General features: G+C 45.9%; 1 protein-coding gene across 1 annotated transcript in view; it reads right to left on the reverse strand.

The window, feature by feature from the left end:
* Positions 1-5,432: 5,432 nt before the first annotated feature.
* LOC106566126 (R3H domain-containing protein 2) overlaps positions 5,433-23,912 on the reverse strand; it is a 95,956-nt gene continuing 77,476 nt past the window's right edge. The window contains exons 18-25 of the mRNA XM_082959574.1: positions 21,329-21,519; positions 20,909-21,063; positions 15,736-15,833; positions 15,336-15,505; positions 14,538-14,688; positions 8,632-8,726; positions 8,406-8,490; positions 5,433-7,280 (exon numbers count right to left, since the gene is read on the reverse strand). Coding sequence (XP_082815700.1) covers positions 6,907-7,280; positions 8,406-8,490; positions 8,632-8,726; positions 14,538-14,688; positions 15,336-15,505; positions 15,736-15,833; positions 20,909-21,063; positions 21,329-21,519 — 1,319 coding nt within the window. The 3' untranslated portion in view covers positions 5,433-6,906. The remainder of the gene's footprint in view (positions 7,281-8,405; positions 8,491-8,631; positions 8,727-14,537; positions 14,689-15,335; positions 15,506-15,735; positions 15,834-20,908; positions 21,064-21,328; positions 21,520-23,912) is intronic.

Below are 23,912 nucleotides of genomic sequence, written 5' to 3' on the forward strand. Positions count from 1 at the left end.
TAGCACCATGCCTACAGTAAATAGTACCACGCCTACAGTAAATAGCACCATGCCTACAGTAAATAGCACCATGCCTACAGTAAAGAACACCATGCCTACAGTAAATAGCACCATGCCTACAGTAAATAGTACCACGCCTACAGTAAATAACACCATGCCTACAGTAAATAACACCATGCCTACAGTAAATAGCACCATGCCTACAGTAAATAACACCATGCCTACAGTAAATAGCACCATGATTACAGTAAATAACACCATGCCTACAGTAAATAGCACCATGCCTACAGTAAATAGCACCATGCCTACAGTAAATAACACCATGCCTACAGTAAATAGCACCATGCCTACAGTAAATAACACCATGCCTACAGTAAATAGCACCATGCCTACAGTAAATAGTACCATGCCTACAGTAAATAGCACCATGCCTACAGTAAATAGCACCATGCCTACAGTAAATAACACCATGCCTACAGTAAATAACACCATAGCACCATGCCTACAGTAAATAGCACCACGCCTACAGTAAATAACACCATGCCTACAGTAAATAGCACCATGCCTACAGTAAATAGCACCATGCCTACAGTAAATAACACCATGCCTACAGTAAATAGCACCATGCCTACAGTAAATAACACCATGCCTACAGTAAATAGCACCATGCCTACAGTAAATAGTACCATGCCTACAGTAAATAGCACCATGCCTACAGTAAATAGCACCATGCCTACAGTAAATAACACCATGCCTACAGTAAATAACACCATAGCACCATGCCTACAGTAAATAGCACCACGCCTACAGTAAATAACACCATGCCTACAGTAAATAGCACCATGCCTACAGTAAATAACACCACGCCTACAGTAAAGCACGGCGGTGGCAGCATCCTGTTGTGGGGGTGTTTCTCTTCAGCAGGGACTGGAGCACTTGTCAGGATAGAAGGGAAAATGGACAGTGCAAAATACCAACAGATCCTTGAGGAGAAGTTGAAAATGGGAAGATGGTTCACGTTTCAACATGATAATGACTCAAAGCACACCGCCAAAGCAACCCGAACAGTGGCTGAAGGACAAGAAGGTGAATGTCTTTGAGTGGCCTAGTCAGAGCTCTGACCTAAATGCCATCGAGAATCTGTGGAATGACTTGAAGAGTGCAGTCCATGAGCGGTCACCATGCAATTTGACAGAGCTTCAACAATTCTGCAAGGAAGAATGGGCAAATATTGTACAGTCTAGGTGTGCAAAGTTAGTAGAGACGTATTCAAAGAGACTCATGGCTGTAATTCAAGCAAAAGGTGGTTCCACCAAGTATTAACTCAGGAGGGTGTCCACTTATCCAAATACAGTATTTTACTATCTCAATACATTTTCAGATACATTTTTTTTTACTTAGATATTGTGGGTTACTGTGTGTAAATAAAGCCGGAAAAAGTAAGATTTTATGTGTTTTAATTTCAGGCTGTAAGGCAATAAAAGGGGAACATTTTGAAAGGGGTGGTGACTTTCTATACCCACTGTACATCCCTGTTAGTGAGCATTTCTCCTTTGCAAGATTATCCATCCACCTGACAGGTGTGGCATATCAAGAAGCTTAAACAGCATGATCATTACACAGGTGCACCTTGTGCTGGGGACAATAAAATGCCATAAAATGTGCAGTTTTGTAACGCATCATCATTTTTGAGGGAGCGTGCAATTGGCATGCTGACGGCTGGAATGTCCACCAGAGCTGTTGCCAGAAAATGTAATGTTAATTTCTCTATCATAAGCCACCTCCAACATTGTTTTAGGGAATTTGGCAGTACGTCCAACCGGCCTCACAACCGCAGACCACGTGTATGGCATCGTGTGGGCAAGCGGTTTGCTGATGTCAATGTTGTGTACAGAGCTTCCCACGGTGGCGTTGGGGTTATGGTATGGGCACGCATAAGCTATGGACAACGAACACAATTGCATTTTATTGATGGAAATTTTTATGCACAGAAATACTGTGATGAGATCTTAAGGCCCATTGCAGGGCCCATTTTTTTTTTAAGGTATCTGTGACCAAGAGACGTATAAACAGTATCAGTCAAAAGTTTGGAAACACCTACTATTATTTGACTATTTTCTTGACATGAAAATAGGATGCTCTCGATGGTGCAGCTGTAAAACCTTTTGAGGATCTGAGGACCCATGCTAAATCTTTTCAGTCTCCTGAGGGGGAATAGATTTTGTCGTGCCCTCTTCACGACTGTATTGGTGTGCTTGCACCATGTTAGTTTGTTGTTGAAGTGGACGCCAAGGAACTTGAAGCATTCAACCTGCTCCACTACAGCCCCATCGATGAGAATGGGGGCGTGCTCGGTCCTCCTTTTCCTGTAGTCCACAATCAATTTTGTCTTGATCACGTTGCGGGAGAGGTTGTTGTCCTTGCACCACACGGTCAGGTCTCTGACCTCCTCCCTATAGGCTGTCTTAATTGACTGATTTCCTCATGAATTGTAACTCAGTAGAATCTTTGAAATTGCTTCATGTCGAGTTAATATTTTTGTTCAGTATAAATCAAAATTATAAAACGGGTTATTTGGATCCTGGATGCTGATTGGACAAGCAGTTCGAAGTCTTGCTGTAATGCACCGATATTGGCACACCTATGCCTGCTAACATGAATAACAACAGTGTGTGTGAAGAGAGAGACGTTTGCTTTGATATTAATGCTGAGCAGACAGTTGTGATGGATGTGTTCATGTGATGACTGACCTCTAAACGGTTCACTACACTGGGAGGACGTGGAGGCACGACGTTCTCATTTCTACCAGTCAGCTGAGACACAGGGTTCTCATTTCTACCAGTCAGCTGAGACACAGGGTTCTCATTTCTACCAGTCAGCTGAGACACAGGGTTCTCATTTCTACCAGTCAGCTGAGACACAGGGTTCTCATTTCTACCAGTCAGCTGAGACACAGGGTTCTCATTTCTCCCAGTCAGCTGAGATACAGGGTTCTCATTTCTCCCAGTCAGCTGAGACACAGGGTTCTCATTTCTCCCAGTCAGCTGAGACACAGGGTTCTCATTTCTCCCAGTCAGCTGAGACACAGGGTTCTCATTTCTCCCAGTCAGCTGAGACACAGGGTGTATTATGTGCTCAGCTGTCCCACCCACCCACACGAGACATTACTATACTTGAGGAACCTTTTGGGGACCAACAATTGATTCTCATTCAAAATCATATTTTCCCTAACCATAACCCCAAACCCTGATTCTAATCCCTAACCCCAAACCCTGATTCTAATCCCTAACCCCAAACCCTGATTCTAATCCCTAACCCCAAACCCTGATTTTAATCCCTAAACCCAAAACAGACTTTTTTTTTTATAAGTGAGAACCGGTGAATTGTCCTCACTTATCCACATTTTCCTTGGTTTACTATTCTTCTGCAGACTTCTGGTGCTCACACAAGGCTAGTACTACACACACACACACACACACACACACACACACACACACACACACACACACACACACACACACACACACACACACACACACACACACACACACACACACACACACACACACACACACACACACACACACACACCTCAGAAGGGTACAAAGTCATTACAGCGGTCCAGTGATGCCGAGATGTTGACACTGGCGTGATGTCAACAGATGACTCACTTTAGGATTCTAGTAGAACATAAAAATATATAATACGCAATGTTCTATTTAATGCCATGGCATAGATGGAAGAATGTGTTGTGTAAACAGAAATATACTGCTCAAAAAAATAAAGGGAACACTTAAACAACACAATGTAACTCCAAGTCAATCACAATTCTGTGAAATCAAACTGTCCACTTAGGAAGCAACACTGATTGACAATAAATTTCACATGCTGTTGTGCAAATGGAATAGAAAACAGGTGGAAATTATAGGCAATAAGCAAGACACCCCCAATAAAGGAGTGGTTACTGCAGGTGGAGACCACAGACCACTTCTCAGTTCCTATGCTTCCTGGCTGATGTTTTGGTGACTTTTGAATGCTGGCAGTGCTTTCACTCTAGTGGTAGCATGAGACGGAGTCTACAACCCACACAAGTGGCTCAGGTAGTGCAGCTCATCCAGGACGGCACATCAATGCGAGCTGTGGCAAGAAGATTTGCTGTGTCTGTCAGCGTAGTGTCCAAAGCATGGAGGCGCTACCAGGAGACAGGCCAGTACATCAGGAGACGTGGATGAGGCCGTAGGAGGGCAACAACCCAGCAGCAGGACCGCTACCTCCGCCTTTGTGCAAGGAGGAGCAGGAGGAGCACTGCCAGAGCCCTGCAAAATGACCTCCAGCAGGCCACAAATGTGCATGTGTCTGCTCAAACGGTCAGAAACAGACTCCATGAGGGTGGTATGAGGGCCCGACGTCCACAGGTGGGGGTTGTGCTTACAGCCCAAGATTGGCAAATTCGCCACTGGCGCCCTGTGCTCTTCACAGATGAAAGCAGGTTCACACTGAGCACGTGACAGACGTGACAGTCTGGAGACGCCGTGGAGAACGTTCTGCTGCCTGCAACATCCTCCAGCATGACCGGTTTGGCGGTGGGTCAGTCATGGTGTGGGGTGGCATTTCTTTGGGGGGCCGCACAGCCCTCCATGTGCTCGCCAGAGGTAGCCTGACTGCCATTAGGTACCGAGATGAGATCCTCAGACCCCTTGTGAGACCATATGCTGGTGCGGTTGGCCCTGGGTTCCTCCTAATGCAAGACAATGCTAGACCTCGTGTGGCTGGAGTGTGTCAGCAGTTCCTGCAAGAGGAAGGCATTGATGCTATGGACTGGCCCGCCCGTTCCCCAGACCTGAATCCAATTGAGCACATCTGGGACATCATGTCTCGCTCCATCCACCAACGCCACGTTGCACCACAGACTGTCCAGGAGTTGGCGGATGCTTTAGTCCAGGTCTGGGAGGAGATCCCTCAGGAGACAATCCGCCACCTCATCAGGAGCATGCCCAGGCGTTGTAGGGAGGTCATACAGGCACGTGGAGGCCACACACACTACTGAGCCTCATTTTGACTTGTTTTAAGGACATTACATCAAAGTTGGATCAGCCTGTAGTGTGGTTTTCCACTTTAATTTTGAGTGTGACTCCAAATCCAGACCTCCATGGGTTGATAAATTGGATTTCCATTGATTATTTTTGTGTGATTTTGTTGTCAGCACATTCAACTATGTAAAGAAAAAAGTATTTAATACGATTATTTCTTTCATTCAGATCTAGGATGTGTTGTTTAAGTGTTCCCTTTATTTTTTTGAGCAGTGTATATATCCTGTGATTCGACCTCATGTGTATTTATGGACATTAGATATAAATCAAATTGATCAAATAAATTCCACTCACATCCAAATCCTCCGGATCTGTTAAATCATTGCAACACAGACACAGGAACAATTTGTATAGATTTTTTTTCTCTGCTTTTATAGATTTTTTTTTAAAACAAAACAAAATAACTGATTCAATCAAATTTACAATAGACATTATGCAATCATTATGCACTTGTAACTACTTCTTCTGGTACGTTCTGCACTGCTGTCACCGAAAAACAGAAGCACAATGAGGGGAGAGTGGGGTCATGGCACCGGGAGAATAGGGTAAGCTGGGGTTGCAAGGGTAGGCTAGGACAGGGTTAGTTGGGCTGGTGAGGTAGGCTAGGACAGGGTTAGTTGGGCTGGTGAGGTAGGCTAGGACAGGGTTAGTTGGGCTGGTGAGGTAGGCTAGGACAGGGTTAGTTGGGCTGGTGGCGTATGGGAAAATGGGGTAAGTTGGGCTGGTGAGGTAGGTGAGGAGGGGGTAAGTTGGGCTGGTGAGGTAGGTGAGGAGGGGGTAAGTTGGGCTGGTGAGGTAGGTGAGGAGGGGGTAGGTTGGTTGGTGAGGTAGGTGTGAAGGGGGTAGCTGGGCTGGTGAGGTAGGTGAGGAGGGAGTACGTTGGGCTGGTGAGGTAGGTGAGGAGGGAGTACGTTGGGCTGGTGAGGTACGTGAGGAGGGGGTAAGTTGGGCTGGTGAGGAGGGGATAAGTTGGGCTGGTGAGGTAGGTGAGGAGGGAGTACATTGGGCTGGTGAGGTACGTGAGGAGGGGGTAAGTTGGGTTGGTGAGGAGGGGATAAGTTGGGCTGGTGAGGTAAGGTAAAACGGGGTAAACTTATCCACTGAAAAAGTCACTGAATATATAATTAATTTAATTCCATACATCACTTATATAAATATATATAGAACCAAAAAAGAACAATACTCTTCTGAGAAAAACAGCAATATACAGAAACCCACAACAGCAGTATACAGGCCAACAGAAAGCAGGAGAGAGCAGTTAGAGAATGTGCAGAGAGAACGAGAGCATGACAGAGTATGAGACAATTGGCTAAATAGAGAGAGTTGGGGAAGGAGAGAAAGATAAAAGAAAGAGAGCAATTGTGCATATGAACGTTTAAATAAGTCAGCCTGAGAGAGAGAGAGAGCGGGAGAGAGCGGGAGAGAGCGGGAGAGAGGAAGTCTGGAGGAGAGCGGAGGGGAAGAAGGGAAGGATGGACTGAAGTTGACTGTCCAGTGTGTTCAGGAGTGCCACGTGACCCTGTTGCCTGTCTGTGCATGGACGTGGGTGTTAGCACAAATACACAGCAACAGTGATCCACATGCTCACGTATCTTATGTGCTCTTTAGGTATCAATAATATAAAACAAACAATTCAAAATGAAAATATATTTTCATATTTTGCAAACACCATCTTCTCAGTTTGTGTTCTGTGTTCACCCGTTTCCCTTAACGTGTGACGTCTTGTCCCACTTTCCTGTCCGTCCAAACTGTTCAGTCCCCTCAGTCCAACTCCTTACCACTCCTACTTTTCAAACGTCCCTTCTCTCCTTCCTTTTCACTGGGAGCTGGCCCTCTCCAGGACTCTTAGGTCATAGTTCTTTTTGGCGGCCCTCAGTTTGAAGAGGCTCGCCCCACTGTTGTTGAGTTTGAAGGAAGCACTCTGTGCAGCCATGGTGGAAGGAAACACAGCCACCACCGTGTAGAGGTGAGCCGGGTCGCTGCCGTCGCCCTTCCCCCCTCCAGGCCCCATCCCAGCCCCAGGACCGTGATGCCCTCCAGGGCCACAGTAGCCTCCACGGCCCCCCACCACCGGGTCCTTGAGCCACTGGATCTTCGCACCGCACATGGACAGCTGGTTGAAGAGCTTCTCAGCCTCAGGGCGACTGATGCCCTCTGGGAGATCAGTCACCTCCAGCACCCGACTCACCACTGGAGACAGGAAGACAGAGGTCAGACATGACACTAATAGAACTTCCACACAATAACTGAATGAATACATTCAGACCCATTCCAGTACGTCACTGTCAATAAAAATGTATTATTCATGGACCTACCTGGTATAATAAAGGACAAATAAAGATCAGGCATTTGTATGTGTGTGTGTATGTGTGTGTCTGTGTGTGTGTGTGTATGTGTGTGTATGTGTGTATGTGTGTGTGTGTGTGTGTGTGTGTGTGTGTGTGTGTGAGATGGTGTGTGTGTGTGTGATGGTGTGTGTGTGTGTGATGGTGTGTGTGTGTGTGTTGGTGTGTGTGTGTGATGGTGTGTGTGTGTGTGTGATGGTGTGTGTGTGTGATGGTGTGTGTGTGTGTGTGATGGTGTGAGTGTGTGTGTGTGATGGTGTGTGTGTGTGATGGTGTGAGTGATGGTGTGTGTGTGTGAGTGGTGTGAGTGATGGTGTGTGTGTGAGTGTGTGAGTGATGGTGTGTGTGTGAGTGTGTGAGTGAGTGTGTGAGTGATGGTGTGTGTGTGAGTGATGGTGTGTGTGTGAGTGTGTGAGTGATGGTGTGTGTGTGAGTGTGTGAGTGATGGGTGTGTGTGTGTGTGTGTGTGTGTGTGTGTGTGTGTGTGTGTGTGTGTGTGTGTGTGTGTGTGCGTGTGTGTGCGTGAGTGATGGTGTGCGCGTGTGAGTGATGGTGTGCGTGTGTGTGTGATGGTGTGTGTGTGTGTGATGGTGTGTGTGTGTGTGATGGTGTGTGTGTGTGTGATGGTGTTTGTGTGTGTGAGGGGGGTGGTGTGTGGTGTGTGTGTGATGGTGTGTGTGTGATGGTGTGTGTGTGATGGTGTGTGTGTGATGGTGTGTGTGTGTGTGTTGGTGTGTGTGTGATGGTGTGTGTGTGATGGTGTGTGTGTGTGTGTGTGTGATGGTGTGTGTGATGGTGTGTGATGGTGTGTGTGTGTGTGTGTGTGTGTGTGTGTGTGTGTGTGTGTGTGTATGGTGTGTGTGTGTGTATGGTGTGTGTGTGTATGGTGTGTGTGTGTGTGATGGTGAAAGCATAAGGTAGTCTTGTAGATCTAGCGTATGTAATGTAATGAAGAAGTCTGATGTCTTACCGACGTCAGTGGTCCCCAGGTCTGTAGATTGAGACTTCAGTGTCTGTCTCGTCCCTCTCGCCCCATGCTTCATTCCTACTTGGCTCTGAAATGCACAAACAGCACCAGGGTCAAGCAGGTTACAGGCTAGTTATAGGCTGGTTATATGCTACACTTTGAAGGGACGCGGAGGGCCGGAACAGAGACCAGGGAGGGATGGAGGGAAGGAGAAAGAGAGAGACAGTACCTGATGTGAGCTGTAATTGGTCTGGCTGTGGATGAGAGGAGAGGGACAGAGGCTATACTGGAGAGGCTGGCCCAACAGAGAGTAGCACCCGTCACCTACACACATGGCACAGAACACAAACTGAAATATTAGAGAAATATGTGTGAGCCAGAATCAAAAGGTGAACGTGGGTTTAAAGGGTTAGCTGGGAAAGTTGGGGAGAGATGCATCTGCGAAAGGCCAGGATAACTGTGTGTCTGCGAAAGGCCAGGATAACTGTGTGTCTGCGAAAGGCCAGGATAACTGTGTGTCTGCGAAAGGCCAGGATAACTGTGTGTCTGCGAAAGGCCAGGATAACTGTGTGTCTGCGAAAGGCCAGGATAACTGTGTGTCTGTGGAGTGTAAACGGTGAGCTGAGGCAGTGTGTGAAGATAGATGTGTAGGTGAAAGAGCAAGCTAGGAAAGGTGGTGTGATGTGTGTGTGTGTGTGAGAATGTGTGTGGGGAAGGGGGGGGGGGGGGCAACGCAGCCATGTGGATAAGGTGAGTGAGGTTCTCAGGGTCTGCTGGGGGACAGCAGGGGGACCAGTACGGAGAGAAAAAAAAAAATGTATGAAATGTATGCATTCACTACTGTAAGTTGCTCTGGATAAGAGCGTCTGCTAAATGACTAATGTAAATGTCAGTTCGTCAGAAGAGGGAGGACCATCCTCCTCAGTGAAAAATTAAAATAAGATTAAATCGGCCGATTTTTATATATATATATATTTTAAAAAAGTCCGTTCATCTCTAGGAGATAGAACGCGTCTCCTTCCTGAGTGGTATGACGGCTGCGTGGTCCCATGGTGTTTATACTTACGTACTATTGTTTGTACAGATTAACGTGGTACCTTCAGGCGTTTGGAAATTGCTCCCAAGGATGAACCAGACTTGTGGAGGTCTACAATTTTTTTTCTGAGGTCTTGGCTGATTTCTTTTGATTTTCCCATGATGTCAAGCAAAGAGGCACTGAGTTTGAAGGTAAGCCTTGAAATACATCCACAGGTACACCTCCAATTGACTCAAATTATGTCAATTAGTCGATCAGAAGCTTCTAAAGCCATGACATAATTTTCTGGATTTTTCCAAGCTGTTTAAAGGCACAGTCATGTAAACTTCTAACCCACTGGAATTGTGATGTATGTTAACTTCTGACACACTGGAATAATGATACAGTGAATTATAAGTGAAATAATCTGTCTGTGAACAATTGTTGGAAAAATGACTTGTGTCATGCACAAAGTAGATATCCTAACCGACTTGCCAAAACTATAGCTGGTTAACAAGAAATTTGTAGAGTGGTTGAAAAACAAGTTTTAGTGACTCCAACCTAAGTGTATGTAAACTTCCGACTTCAAGTGTACCCTGACTCTGCTTACACTGAACGCAAGAGAAGTGACAATTTCAGGCACCGCATTGATTATATGCAACGCAGGACAAGCTAGTTAAACTAGTAATATCATCATCCATGTGTAGTTAATTAACTAGTGATTATGTTAAGATTGATTGTTTTTTATAAGATACGTTTAATGCTAGCTAGCAACTTACCATGGCTCCTTGCTGCCTGCTCTCGCGTAACAGGTGGTCAGCGGACTGCAATATAATCGGCCATAATCGGGATCCAAAAATGCTGATTACCGATTGTTATGAAAACCTGAAATGGGCTTAATCAGCCATTCCGATTAATCGGTTGACCTCTAATTTTTAGACAACTAAATATATTCACGTCACCAAATAATTGATTAAAACACACTGTTTTGCAACGAAGGTCTACAGTAGTCTCAACAGCACTCTGTAGGGTAGCACCATGGGGTAGCTGGAGGACAGCTAGCTTCCATCCTCCTCTGGCTACATTGACTTCAATACAAAACATAGGAGGCTCATGGTTCTCACCCCCTTCCACCTACAGACCCCTTCCTTTTCCCACATTTTGATACAGCCTCATTCTAAAATGGATTCTATAAATATCCTCAATCTACACACAATACACCCCATAATGACAAAGCGAAAACAGATTTTTAGACGTTTTTGCAAATGTATTACAAAGAAAAAAAAACATAACTTATTTACATAAGTATTCAGACCCTTTGCTATGAGACTCGAAATTGAGCCCGTTTCCATTTATCATCCTTGAGATGTTTCTATAACTTGATTGGAGTCCACCTGTGGTAAATTCAATTGATTGGACATGATTTGGAAAGACACACATCTGTCTATATAAGGTCCCACAGTTGACAGTGCATGTCAGAGAAAAAACCAAGCCATGAGGTCGGAGGAATTGTCTGTAGAGCTCCGAGACAGGATTGTGTCGAGGCACGGATCTGGGGAAGGGTACAAAAACATTTCTGCAGCAGTGAAGGACTCCAAGAACAGTGGCCTCAATCATTCTTCAATGGAAGAAGTTTGGAACAACCAAGACTTTGGCCGCCCGGCCAAAACTGAGCAATCAGGAGAGAAGGGCCATGGTCAGAGAGGTGACCAAGAACTTGATGGTCACTCTGACAGAGCTCCAGAGTTCCTCTGTGAGATGGGAGAACCTTCCAGAAGGACAACCACCTCTGCAGCACTCCACCAATCAGGCCTTTATGGTAGAGTGGCCAGACGGAAGCCACTCCTCAGTAAAAGGCACATGACAGCCTGCTTGGAGTTTGCTAAAAGGCACCTAAAGACTCTCAGACCATGAGAAACAAGATTCTCTGGTCTGATGAAACCAAGATTGAACTCTTTGGCCTGAATGCCAAGCGACACATCTGGAGGAAACCTGGCACCATCCCTACAGTTATATAACACTATTAGGACACACACACACACACACACACACACACACACACACATTCTGCCAATCACATTCTGTTAAATGTCCCCAAAGCACACACATCCCTGGGTCGCTGCAGCTAGCGACTGGAACGAGCTGCAACAAACACTCAAACTGGACAGATTTATCTCAATCTCTTCATTCAAAGACTCAATCATGGACACTTAATGACAGTTGTGGCTGCTTTACGTGATGTATTGTTGTCTCTACCTTCTTGCCCTTTGTGCTGTTGTCTGTGCCCAATAATGTTTGTACCATGTTTTGTGCTGCTACCATGTTGTGTTGCTACCATGCTGTGTTGTCATGTGGTGGTGTTTATGTGGTGTTGTGTTGTCTCTCTTGTTGTGATGTGTGTTTTGTCCTATATTTATATTGTATTTATTTATTGATTAATTTTTAATCCCAGCCCCCGTCCCCGCAGGAGGCCTTTTGCCTTTTGGTAGGCCGCCATTGTAAATAAGAATTTGTTCTTAACCGACTTGCCTAGTTAAATAAAAAGGTTAAATAAATTAAACAAATATGGTGAAGCATGATGGGGGCAGCATCATGCTGTGGGGATGTTTTTCAATGGCAGGGACTGGGAGACTAGTCAGGATCGAGGTAAAGCAGAATTGAGCAAAGTACAGAGAGATCCTTGATGAAAACCTGCTCCGGAGTGCTCAGGACCTCAGACTGGGGCGAAGGTTCACCTTCCAACAGGACAATGGCTCTAAACACACAGCCAAGACAACGCAGGAGTGGCTTCAGGACAAGTCTCTGAATGTCCTTGAGTGGCCCAGCCAGAGCCCGGACTTAAACCTGATCGAACATCTCTGTATAGACCTGAAAATAGCTGTGCAGCAACACTCCCCATCCAACCTGACGGAGCTTGAGAGGATCTGCAGAGAAGAATGGGAGAAAGTCCCCAAATATAGGTGTGCCAAGCTTGTAGCATCATACCCAAGAAGACTCGAGGCTGTAATCGCTGCCAAAGGTGCTTCAACAAAGTACTGAGTAAAGGGTCTGAATACTTGAGTAAATGTGATTTAAATCTGATCAGTTTTTTATTATTAATACATTTGCTAGCATTTCTAAACACCTTTTTTTGCTTTGTCATTATGGGGTATTGTGTGTAGATTGATAAGGGATTTTTTTTTCTTCAAATCAATTTTAGAATAAGGTTGTAACGTATAAAAATGTGGAAAAAGTCAAGGGGTCTGAATACTTTCTGAATGCACTGTATATCGTGGGTCTCGCATCCTCCTTAAAAAAAATGATGACACCAGCCTCCACTGGTGTGTGTGTGTGTCGGGCAAGCTACCGAAATAATATTGGTAATTAACTGGTTTTCTATGTTAACTTTGGTAATTTACACTTGAATAAAGTTTTTAAAAAAAAGAAACGTATCATTATATAGTATTAATTATTATCATTTTTGTCTCCTTATTGTCCAGGAGTTTCTAGTAAATAGACCATATGATTCAATAGAAAATAGACTAATTAATGAAAAAATGCATCTAATCAACAATGGCATTATTTTCATTTAACTCTGCAAGTCTTCCTACTGTTGACTTTTTTCACAACTGTCCACAAAGACATTGACATAGTAAAACAAATACAAGTATGTAGAAAAAGGACATGTCATGCTGAAACCCTCATATTAAACACCAATGAATGTTATTCACAAAGTTGATGGTTTATATTTAGGATAATGTTTTACAGCTTTGTCATTTAATGTTTAATTTTTAAATCATCTTCTTTAATTATTGTATATACAGTATTATACAGGAGATGAGGCGATACAGAGGGCCAGAGATAATTACAGACACTTGTGATAATCTGAAGTACTCAAAAATTCCACTTGATGGCGTGTCGTCTTGTAAAATTCCCCCAAAAACATGAACACGCTCAAAATGTCCTAACTTAGGTTTCGTCATCCTCCCTTTGCAACCCAAGTCAAGTGTGTGAGGACAGATGAGTAGGTGAAAGGACCAGTTAATGTAGGCAAGTGTGTATGTGTGTGTGGAGGGGGGGGGGGGGGGGGTCAGAGCAGCCATGTGGATAAGGTGAGTGAGGTTCTCAGGGTCTGCTGGGGGCTAGTCAAAAACAACATGGACAGCTCATCATGAAGGGGTCACTGTGTGAAGGGGTCACTGTGGAAGTGGGTGAAAGAGCAAGAACCAGGAGTATCTCAGCTGGAATAACAGAGGCTCACCATAGTCAAATATGCCTGTGTGTGTGTTTGTATGAGCGTGTGTGTGTGTGTGTGTTTGTATGAGCGTGTGTGTGTGTGTGTGTGTGTGTGTGTGTGTGTGTGTGTGTGTGTGTGTGTGTTTGTATGAGCGTGTGTGTGTGTGTGTGTGTGTGTGTGTGTGTGTGTGTGTGTGTGTGTGTGTGTGTGAGCATGTGTGTGTGTGAGCATGTGTGTGTGTGTGTGTGAGCGTGTGTGTTTGTATGAGCGTGTGTGTGTGTGTATGAGCGTGTGTATGAGCGTGTGTGTGTGTGTGTGTGTGTGTCTGAGCGTGTGTATGAGCGTGTGAGTGTGTGTGTGTGAGCGTGACTGCTACCGGCTCACAGTGACATTTGGTCAGTAAGGTGGCACATGTACACATCTTTTTGTCATGACATGTCAAGCTGGTGTGTGTGTGTGTTTAAAAATATATATATATTTTCTCCCCTTATTTCGTGACATCCAAATCGGTTGTTTGGATCTTGTGTTATCACTGCAACTCTCCAACGGGGTTGGTAGAGGCATGCGTCTTGCATCACATGACCCGCCAAGCTACTTCTTAACACACTGCTCGCTTAGCCAGGAAACACCGTTCAACTGACCACTAAAATACGCTTGCAGGCGCCCGGCCCGCCACAAGGAGTTACTTAAAGCGTTGCGAGCCAAGGAAAGCCCCCCCGGCCAAACCCTCCCCTAACCCGGACGGCGCTGGGCTGATTGTACGCCGCTCTATGGGACTCCCATCATAATCGGCTGTAGTGGCACCTTTCAGGAGGCCACGTGTGTGTGTGTGCGTGTGCGTGTGCGTGTGTGTGTGCATGGTAAGTGTTACGGTGTGCATCTGTCCGTCTCCGTGTGGCGTTACCTTGTGCGGACCCTGGTCCAGGCCGGGGGAACTGTGACAGTAGGGGCAGAGGGCCGAGGCCTGGACAGACACTGCTCACGCTGCCTGAGGGGGAGGGGGTAGGAGACTGGGTGGGGGAGGACAGGGGACTGCTCTGCATCTGTGTACTCGTCTGGAGGGGGGTGGGGGGAGGGAGAGAGAGGGTAGGACATGGATAGAGGAGAGGACGAGACGTACTGTAGTTCACAATACAGATAGTCAACAAATATATCACAAATTAGTATTTTTTCATTTAAAATGTCATGGAGAATCCTACGCTGTCCTCCATATGAACAGTCCACGGGATACTGTAAGCGAGGTAGTGGTATAGAGTATACAGGAAGTACAGTAATTGTGTATATGTAGCACCAGTCGTAGTACTGTAGTGTAGTATTCTAGTACTGCTGTATACAGTACCTGTTGTAGTACTGTAGTATTCTAGTACTGCTGTATACAGTACCAGTTGTACTGTAGTGTAGTATTCTAGAAGTGCTGTATACAGTATATGTTGTAGTGCTGTATGGTAGTATTATAGTAGTGCTGTATGTAGTATCTGTTGTAGTATTGTATGGTAGTATTATAGTAGTGCTCTATGGTAGTATTATAGTAGTGCTGTATGTAGTATCTGTTGTAGTATTGTATGGTAGTATTATAGTAGTGCTGTATGTAGTATCTGTTGTAGTATTGTATGGTAGTATTATAGTAGTGCTGTATGTAGTATCAGTTGTAGTACTGTATGGTAGTATTATAGTAGTGCTGTATATATGCTGTATATAGTACCTGCTGTGTGTTGTCAGATTTGTAGAGGTCTCCAGGCTTACTGGGTCTCTGCTCTAGGCTGTAGTACTTGCAGGGGTTCCACTGTACCAGAGGAGGGTTGTGGGTAGGCTGGGGTCCATTGGGGACACTAAGCTGCATGACCATCACCCCAGGCCCCGGGGAAGCCACCCCTGTAGCACAACACACACAGTTAAAGCATTGTAGGGAAAAGGTTACACTTTTAAAGTGAACCCTTAGTCATAAGAGCTACAACACAGGGCCAACGTTGTTGACCAAACCTAATCGATAAAGTTAGAGCTCAGAAACAGATGAACTCTCACCTGATTGGCGTATTCAACAAAGTCAGAATACACCTGTGTGGCATTCCTTCTGGTTCATCGCAAACCAGATGAACTCTCACCTGAATATTGCTGCTGCATCTGTGGAGGGTTGCAGGGAGAAGTAGACGGGCTCATCTGGTACTGCTCTGAGCTGGGCTGCAGGTACCCTACTGATGGACTGGAGAGACACACAGAGAAACACACACACACACAGAGAAACAGAGACATATACACACAGAGAGAGACACACAGAGAAACACACACACACAGAGAAACACACACACACAGAGAAACAGAGACATATACACACAGAGAGAGACACACAGAGAGACACACACACACACACACACACACACACACACACACACACACACACAGAGAGACACACAGAGAAACACACACACACACACAGAGAAACAGAGAGACACACACACACACACACACACACACACACACACACACACACAGAGAGACAGAGAAACACACAGAGAGACACACACACACACAGAAACACACAGAGAGACAGAGAAACACACCCAGAGACATACACACAGAGACACAGAAATACACACAGACACACAGAGACACACACAGACACACAGAGAAAAACACAGAGACAGGGAAGAACACACACAGAGACATACACACAGACACAGAAATACACACAGAGACAGGGAAGAACACACACAGAGACACAGAGACACAGAAATACACACAGAGACAGAGAAACACACACAGACACACACACAGAGACACAGAAATACACACAGAGACAGAGAAACACACACAGACACACACACAGAGAAACACACACACACAGAGAAACAGAGACATATACACACAGAGAGAGACACACAGAGAAACACACACACACAGAGAAACACACACACACAGAGAAACAGAGAGACATATACACACAGAGAGAGACACACACACACACACACACACACACACACACACACACACACACACACACACACACAGAGAGACACACAGAGAAACACACACACACACAGAGAAACAGAGAGACACAGAGAGACACACACACACACACACACACACACAGAGAGACAGAGAAACACACAGAGAGACACACACACACACAGAAACACACAGAGAGACAGAGAAACACACAGAGAGACATACACACAGAGACACAGAAATACACACAGACACACAGAGACACACACAGACACACAGAGAAAAACACAGAGACAGGGAAGAACACACACAGAGACATACACACAGACACAGAAATAAACACAGAGACAGGGAAGAACACACACAGGGAAGAACACACACAGAGACACAGAGACACAGAAATACACACAGAGACAGAGAAACACACAGACACACACACAGAGACACAGAAATACACACAGAGACAGAGAAACACACACAGACACACACACAGAGACACAGAAATACACACAGAGACAGAGAAACACACACAGAGACACACACAGAGACACAGAAATACACACAGAGACAGAGAAACACACACAGAGACACACACAGAGACACAGAGAAAAACACACACAGACACATGCACTGTAAGCACTTGGCTGTCATCCACAGACGGTAGGGCATCACATCAACAAGCTGCTAGGCTTCACTTACAACGCTCATATTTTGTTTAGCGAGCGTGTGGAAGCATTGTGTCAAAGAAAATAAAGATTCAAGTGTTTAATAAATAGCTTGTTTATTGATTAGCGTAGCCTCTTCTGCATTAGCGTAGCCTCTTCTGTAGCTTGTCAACTATGTGTCTGTCTATCCCTGTTCTCTCCCCTCTGCACAGGCCATACAAACGCTCCACACCGCGTGGCCGCTGCCACTAACCTGGTGGTCCCAGCGCGCACGACCCACGTGGAGTTCCAGGTCTCCGGCAGCCTCTGGAACTGCGGGTCTGCGGCCAACAAGGCTGAGTTCATCTCAGCCTATGCTACCCTCCAGTCCCTAGACTTCCTGGCGCTGACGGAAACATGGATTACCACAGATAACACTGCTACTCCTACTGCTCTCTCCTCGTCTGCCCACGTGTTCTCGCATACCCCTAGAGCATCGAGCCAGCGGGGTGGTGGCACTGGAATCCTCATCTCTCCCAAGTGGACATTCTCTCTTTCTCCCCTGACCCATCTGTCTATCTCCTCATTTGAATTCCATGCTGTCACAGTTACCAGCCCTTTCAAGCTTAACATCCTTATCATTTATCGCCCTCCAGGTTCCCTTGGAGAGTTCATCAATGAGCTTGACGCCTTGATAAGTTCCTTTCCTGAGGATGGCTCACCTCTCACAGTTCTGGGTGACTTTAACCTCCCCACGTCTACCTTTGACTCATTCCTCTCTGCCTCCTTCTTTCCACTCCTCTCCTCTTTTGACCTCACCCTCTCACCTTCCCCCCCTACTCACAAGGCAGGCAATACGCTTGACCTCATCTTTACTAGATGCTGTTCTTCCACTAATCTCATTGCAACTCCCCTCCAAGTCTCTGACCACTACCTTGTATCCTTTTCTCTCTCGCTCTCATCCAACACTTCTCACTCTGCCCCTACTCGGATGGTATTGCGCCGTCCCAACCTTCGCTCTCTCTCTCCCGCTACTCTCTCCTCTTCCATCCTATCATCTCTTCCCTCTGCTCAAACCTTCTCCAACCTATCTCCTGATTCTGCCTCCTCAACCCTCCTCTCCTCCCTCTCTGCATCCTTTGATTTTCTCTGTCCCCTATGCTCCAGGCCGGCTCGGTCCTCCCCTCCTGCTCCGTGGCTCGACGACTCACTGCGAGCTCACAGAACAGGGCTCCGGGCAGCCGAGCGGAAATGGAGGAAAACTCGCCTCCCTGCGGACCTGGCATCCTTTCACTCCCTCCTCTCTACATTTTCCTCTTCTGTCTCTGCTGCTAAAGCCACTTTCTACCACTCTAAATTCCAAGCATCTGCCTCTAACCCTAGGAAGCTCTTTGCTACCTTCTCCTCCCTCCTGAATCCTCTTCCCCCCCCCCCCCCCCCCTCTCTGCGGATGACTTCGTCAACCATTTTGAAAAGAAGGTTGACGACATCCGATCCTCGTTTGCTAAGTCAAACGACACCGCTGGTCCTGCTCACACTGCCCTACCCTGTGCTTTGACCTCTTTCTCCCCTCTCTCTCCAGATGAAATCTCGCGTCTTGTGACGGCCGGCCGCCCAACAACCTGCCCACTTGACCCTATCCCCTCCTCTCTTCTCCAGACCATTTCCGGAGACCTTCTCCCCTACCTCACCTCGCTCATCAACTCATCCTTGACCGCTGGCTACGTCCCTTCCGTCTTCAAGAGAGCGAGAGTTGCACCCCTTCTGAAAAAACCTACACTCGATCCCTCCGATGTCAACAACTACAGACCAGTATCCCTTCTTTCTTTTCTCTCCAAAACTCTTGAACGTGCCGTCCTTGGCCAGCTCTCTTGCCATCTCTCTCAGAATGACCTTCTTGATCCTAATCAGTCAGGTTTCAAGACTGGGCATTCAACTGAGACTGCTCTTCTCTGTGTCACGGAGGCTCTCCGCACTGCTAAAGCTAACTCTCTCTCCTCTGCTCTCATCCTTCTAGACCTATCTGCTGCCTTTGATACTGTGAACCATCAGATCCTCCTCTCCACCCTCTCCGAGCTGGGCATCTCCGGCGCGGCCCACGCTTGGATTGCGTCCTACCTGACAGGTCGCTCCTACCAGGTGGCGTGGCGAGAATCTGTCTCCGCACCACGTGCTCTCACCACTGGTGTCCCCCAGGGCTCTGTTCTAGGCCCTCTCCTATTCTCGCTATACACCAAGTCTCTTGGCTCTGTCATATCCTCACATGGTCTCTCCTATCATTGCTATGCAGACGACACACAATTAATCTTCTCCTTTCCCCCTTCTGACAACCAGGTGGCGAATCGCATCTCTGCATGTCTGGCAGACATATCAGTGTGGATGACGGATCACCACCTCAAGCTGAACCTCGGCAAGACGGAGCTGCTCTTCCTCCCGGGGAAAGACTGCCCGTTCCATGATCTCGCCATCACGGTTGACAACTCCCTTGTGTCCTCCTCCCAGAGTGCTAAGAGCCTCGGCGTGACCCTGGACAACACCCTGTCGTTCTCCACTAACATCAAGGCGGTGACCCGATCCTGTAGGTTCATGCTCTACAACATTCGCAGAGTACGACCCTGCCTCACACAGGAAGCGGCGCAGGTCCTAATCCAGGCACTTGTCATCTCCCGCCTGGATTACTGCAACTCGCTGTTGGCTGGGCTCCCTGCCTGTGCCACTAAACCCCTACAACTCATCCAGAACGCCGTGTTCAACCTTCCCAAGTTCTCTCACGTCACCCCGCTCCTCCGCTCTCTCCACTGGCTTCCAGTTGAAGCTCGCATCCGCTACAAGACCATCGTGCTTGCCTATGGAGCTGTGAGGGGAACGGCACCTCCGTACCTTCAAGCTCTGATCAGGCCCCTACACCCAAACAAGGGCACTGCGTTCATCCACCTCTGGCCTGCTCGCCTCCCTACCTCTGAAGAAGCACAGTTCCCGCTCAGCCCAGTCAAAACTGTTCGCTGCTCTGGCACCCCAATGGTGGAACAAGCTCCCTCACGACGCCAGGACAGCGGAGTCAATCACCACCTTCCGGAGACACCTGAAACCCCACCTCTTTAAGGAATACCTGGGATAGGATAAAGTAATCCGTCTAACCCCCCCCCCCCCTTAAAAGATTTAGATGCACTATTGTAAAGTGGTTGTTCCACTGGATATTATAAGGTGAATGCACCAATTTGTAAGTCGCTCTGGATAAGAGCGTCTGCTAAATGTCTTAAATGTAAATGTAATTGATTCCAGTCATGTGACTTTCTATCCTATTCAATAGTTTTTAATGACTTCATTTACAGCTCAGTTTCCCCAGAGTGTCTTACAATTATTGCTTAGCCAGGCGGTCAGCAGGTGAACTTGTTACAGACAGTGTTACATTCAACTTCATTCAGGAATGAACGGATTCACACCATCAGTCTGCTTCTGGAGTTTAGACCATTTTCTCTGTAATGCTTGTTTGTTTGTTTTTTTAAAAGCGTACTTTATTATTGTTATTCCAGAAGTGAGATTAGAAGCGACAAGTTATCTGGGTTGTAGCTCAACAGGTCTGCTGAGGCAATATGTTGGGAGTAGTGGAGTTCTCCCCATACAATACCCAGCACTTCAGCATCTGTTCAAAGCACGCTATATAATTCACTTTTTTTTATTTATCTACCTTGTGCTGTTCTGTTGTGTGGGGGTGATGACGCTGTAGTATACGGGCATGGGCCCCTGGACAGTCTGTAGAGACTGGCTGACTGGCACCATGACCTGCTGCTGGTACTGCTGGTGCTGGATCACCTGTTGAGAGTCACTTGCCACAGGGACCTGCTAGGAGGCAAGACACATGAACATGTAGCCAAGGTGAGTTGCCACCCTCTGCCCAAGAGGGAATATCCTCTTGGTCCAATTGCCTGGTTTCCCGAGCGAGAGACCTGGGTTCGGATCACACCAGTTACATCCCACTAGTTACTTTTACACAATAATGTGGTCTGAGAACTGAGCCTTGAGAAACTCCCAAATGCATACAAGATGTAGCAATCCACACACACACACACACACACACACACACACACACACACAACCTTAACTGTACCTGATATGAGGGCATCTGTGGGTACTGGACCATCATGGCCGTCACCTGTCCATGCATGCCCTGCCCCTGGGAGGTGAGGAGAGCCTGGTTCTGTGGCTGCTGGGGTACTCCTATCATTCCCTGGTACTGGGGCTGCTGGCTGGGCATCATGGTCTGGGGCTGCTGGCTGGGCATCATGGTCTGGAGAGCTGCTGGTTATGTAGGACATGGTAACACAGGTGTGTGTGTGTGTGTGTGTGTGTGTGTGTGTGTGTATTCTGGGTATGCTGCATTCCTATCAACCTTGGTCCTACTGGTGACACGCAAGGCACATGTAAGAATCACATTTATACTCCAAAATACATTTGAATGTACAGGAATTTGACTCAATGAAATGGAGCTGCCACAAAACAGGATATACAGACAGACGATAAACAGGATATACAGACAGGCGATAAACAGGATATACAGATGCAGAATTTACACAAATCCACTTACAGCAAGCTAAAAACTACAGAATACACTATAAACAATAAGATACATTATTTAAACGATGCATGTAGGGACGTATCAATAAAAAACGATTTAATGTTCACGTTAAAACAGGCTGTCTAGAAAGAAAGGAATGTACACATAAAGTCACGGAAGACCATGGGTCTATCTGGGAAGCAGAACATGACTGTCCGGCAGGGGGTAGGCTTGTTGCCGCCTGAATGCTCAGGGTCATTCCGAGTATAATCAAGGTAACTTTTCAGGACTCATTGCATCAGTACTTCTGTCCCCAATTACACAATGTGGTGACTAAAATAGACATTTATTCCTGGGAACCAGTATTTAGCTAACCTTGATCCTTGTGTTATTTTAGAGCCCTGTTGGCGTTGTTTCTGTTGATACAGCAAAGGTCTGATCATGTTGACTGGGTGAGTGAACGGCTACCGTACACAGCAGATTCTATGTTGCCAAATCAGGCAATCAGCACTTCGGTGCCTCTATGCTTTTGAAGGTCTCTGTACTCGAAACACAACACACTGTTGATAAATGTTTATTCAGCTAATATACACAGTGAAATACAGTAGTCCTGGCTTTCACCGGTCCTGCTTAGTCAGATTCTGACGCAACTGAGTGTAACCTAATTTTAATATGAAAATTGAGTTGGCTTTGGTCAATAGCATGTCCAATACATTGTTTTTATTTTTGAATGTTTAAAACCTGGTACTTGGTTAAAACATTTTAAAAAAAAGGTCTGAACGGACCGTTATGAGATGCAGGGAGTGTATCGTGTAGCCCCATCCAAGTAAATGTCAGAAGTTTTATCAAAATTGGTGTTGTATGAACAAGGATGTTGTCAGATGTAATCACACCCAACCAAAATATAAAGGCAACATGTAAAGTATTGGTCCCATGCTTCAAGAGCTGAAATAAAAGATTCCAGAAATATTCCACATAAGGCTGTAACTTAGCCTGTTAGGGCTAGGGGGCAGCATTTGCACGTCTGGATAAAAAAAATGTACCCGATTTAATCTGGTTACTAATCCTACCCAGTAACTAGAATATGCACAAAAAGCTTATTTCTCTCAAATGATGTGTACAAATTGGTTTAAAAAGTGAGCATTTCTCAGTTGGCCAGCTGGACGTAGTGACAAATTCAGCGGCTTATGGTAGAAAAATGTACATTAAGTTCTCTGGCAACAGCTCTGGTGGACATTGCAGCAGTCAGCATGCCCCCTCAAAACTTAAGACATCTGTGGCATTGTGTTGTGCGACAAAACTGCACATTTTAGAGTGGCCTTTTATTGTCCCCAGCACAAGGTGAACCTGTGTAATGATCATGCTGTTTAATCAGATTATTGAAATGCCACACCTGTCAGGCAGATGGATTATCTTGGCAAAGGGGAAATACTCACTAACAGGGAAGTAAACATATTTGTGCAAAATATATCAGAAAAATATGTTTTTGTGTGTACAGGGGGAAAAAAATAGTTTTTTTTTTTATTGGGTCACAAGGGCAATACAATAATAAAAATAAAATTACAATTTCCCCCCAATTGATTTTTTTTTTTTACATCCCCTCCCACCCATTCCAAATATACATACACATGCCCCACCCAGCTTTCCATGTTTCCAGAGTGCCAAGACTCGTTTCATTCACACGGCAGTGGATAACTCCAACATAATTACGTCCTGAAAGTATGCAAGCCAGTTCCTTATATGAAGGTCAGCTCATGAAACATTTCTGGAATCTTTCATTTCAGCTCATGAAACATGGAACCAACACTTCACGTTTCGTTTACAGTGCCTTTGGATTGTACTCAGACCCCTTGACTTTTTTCCACATTTTGTTAGGTTACAGCCTTATTATAAAATTGATAAAATGTATGTTTTTTTTCCTCATCAACCTACACACAATACCCCATAACGACAAAGCAAAAAAAGGTTTTTAGACATTTTTGCAAATTTATGAAAAAGAAAAACTGAAATATGACATTTACATATGTATTCAGACCCTTTACTCATTACTTTGCTGAAGCACCTTTGGCAGTGATTACAGCTTCGAGTCTTCTTGGGTATGATGCTACAAGCTTGGCACACCTGTATTTGGGGAGTT

This window comes from Salmo salar, chromosome 12 (assembly GCF_965601325.2).
Source record: "Salmo salar chromosome 12, fSalSal1, whole genome shotgun sequence".
Classification (NCBI taxonomy): Eukaryota; Metazoa; Chordata; class Actinopteri; order Salmoniformes; family Salmonidae; genus Salmo; species Salmo salar.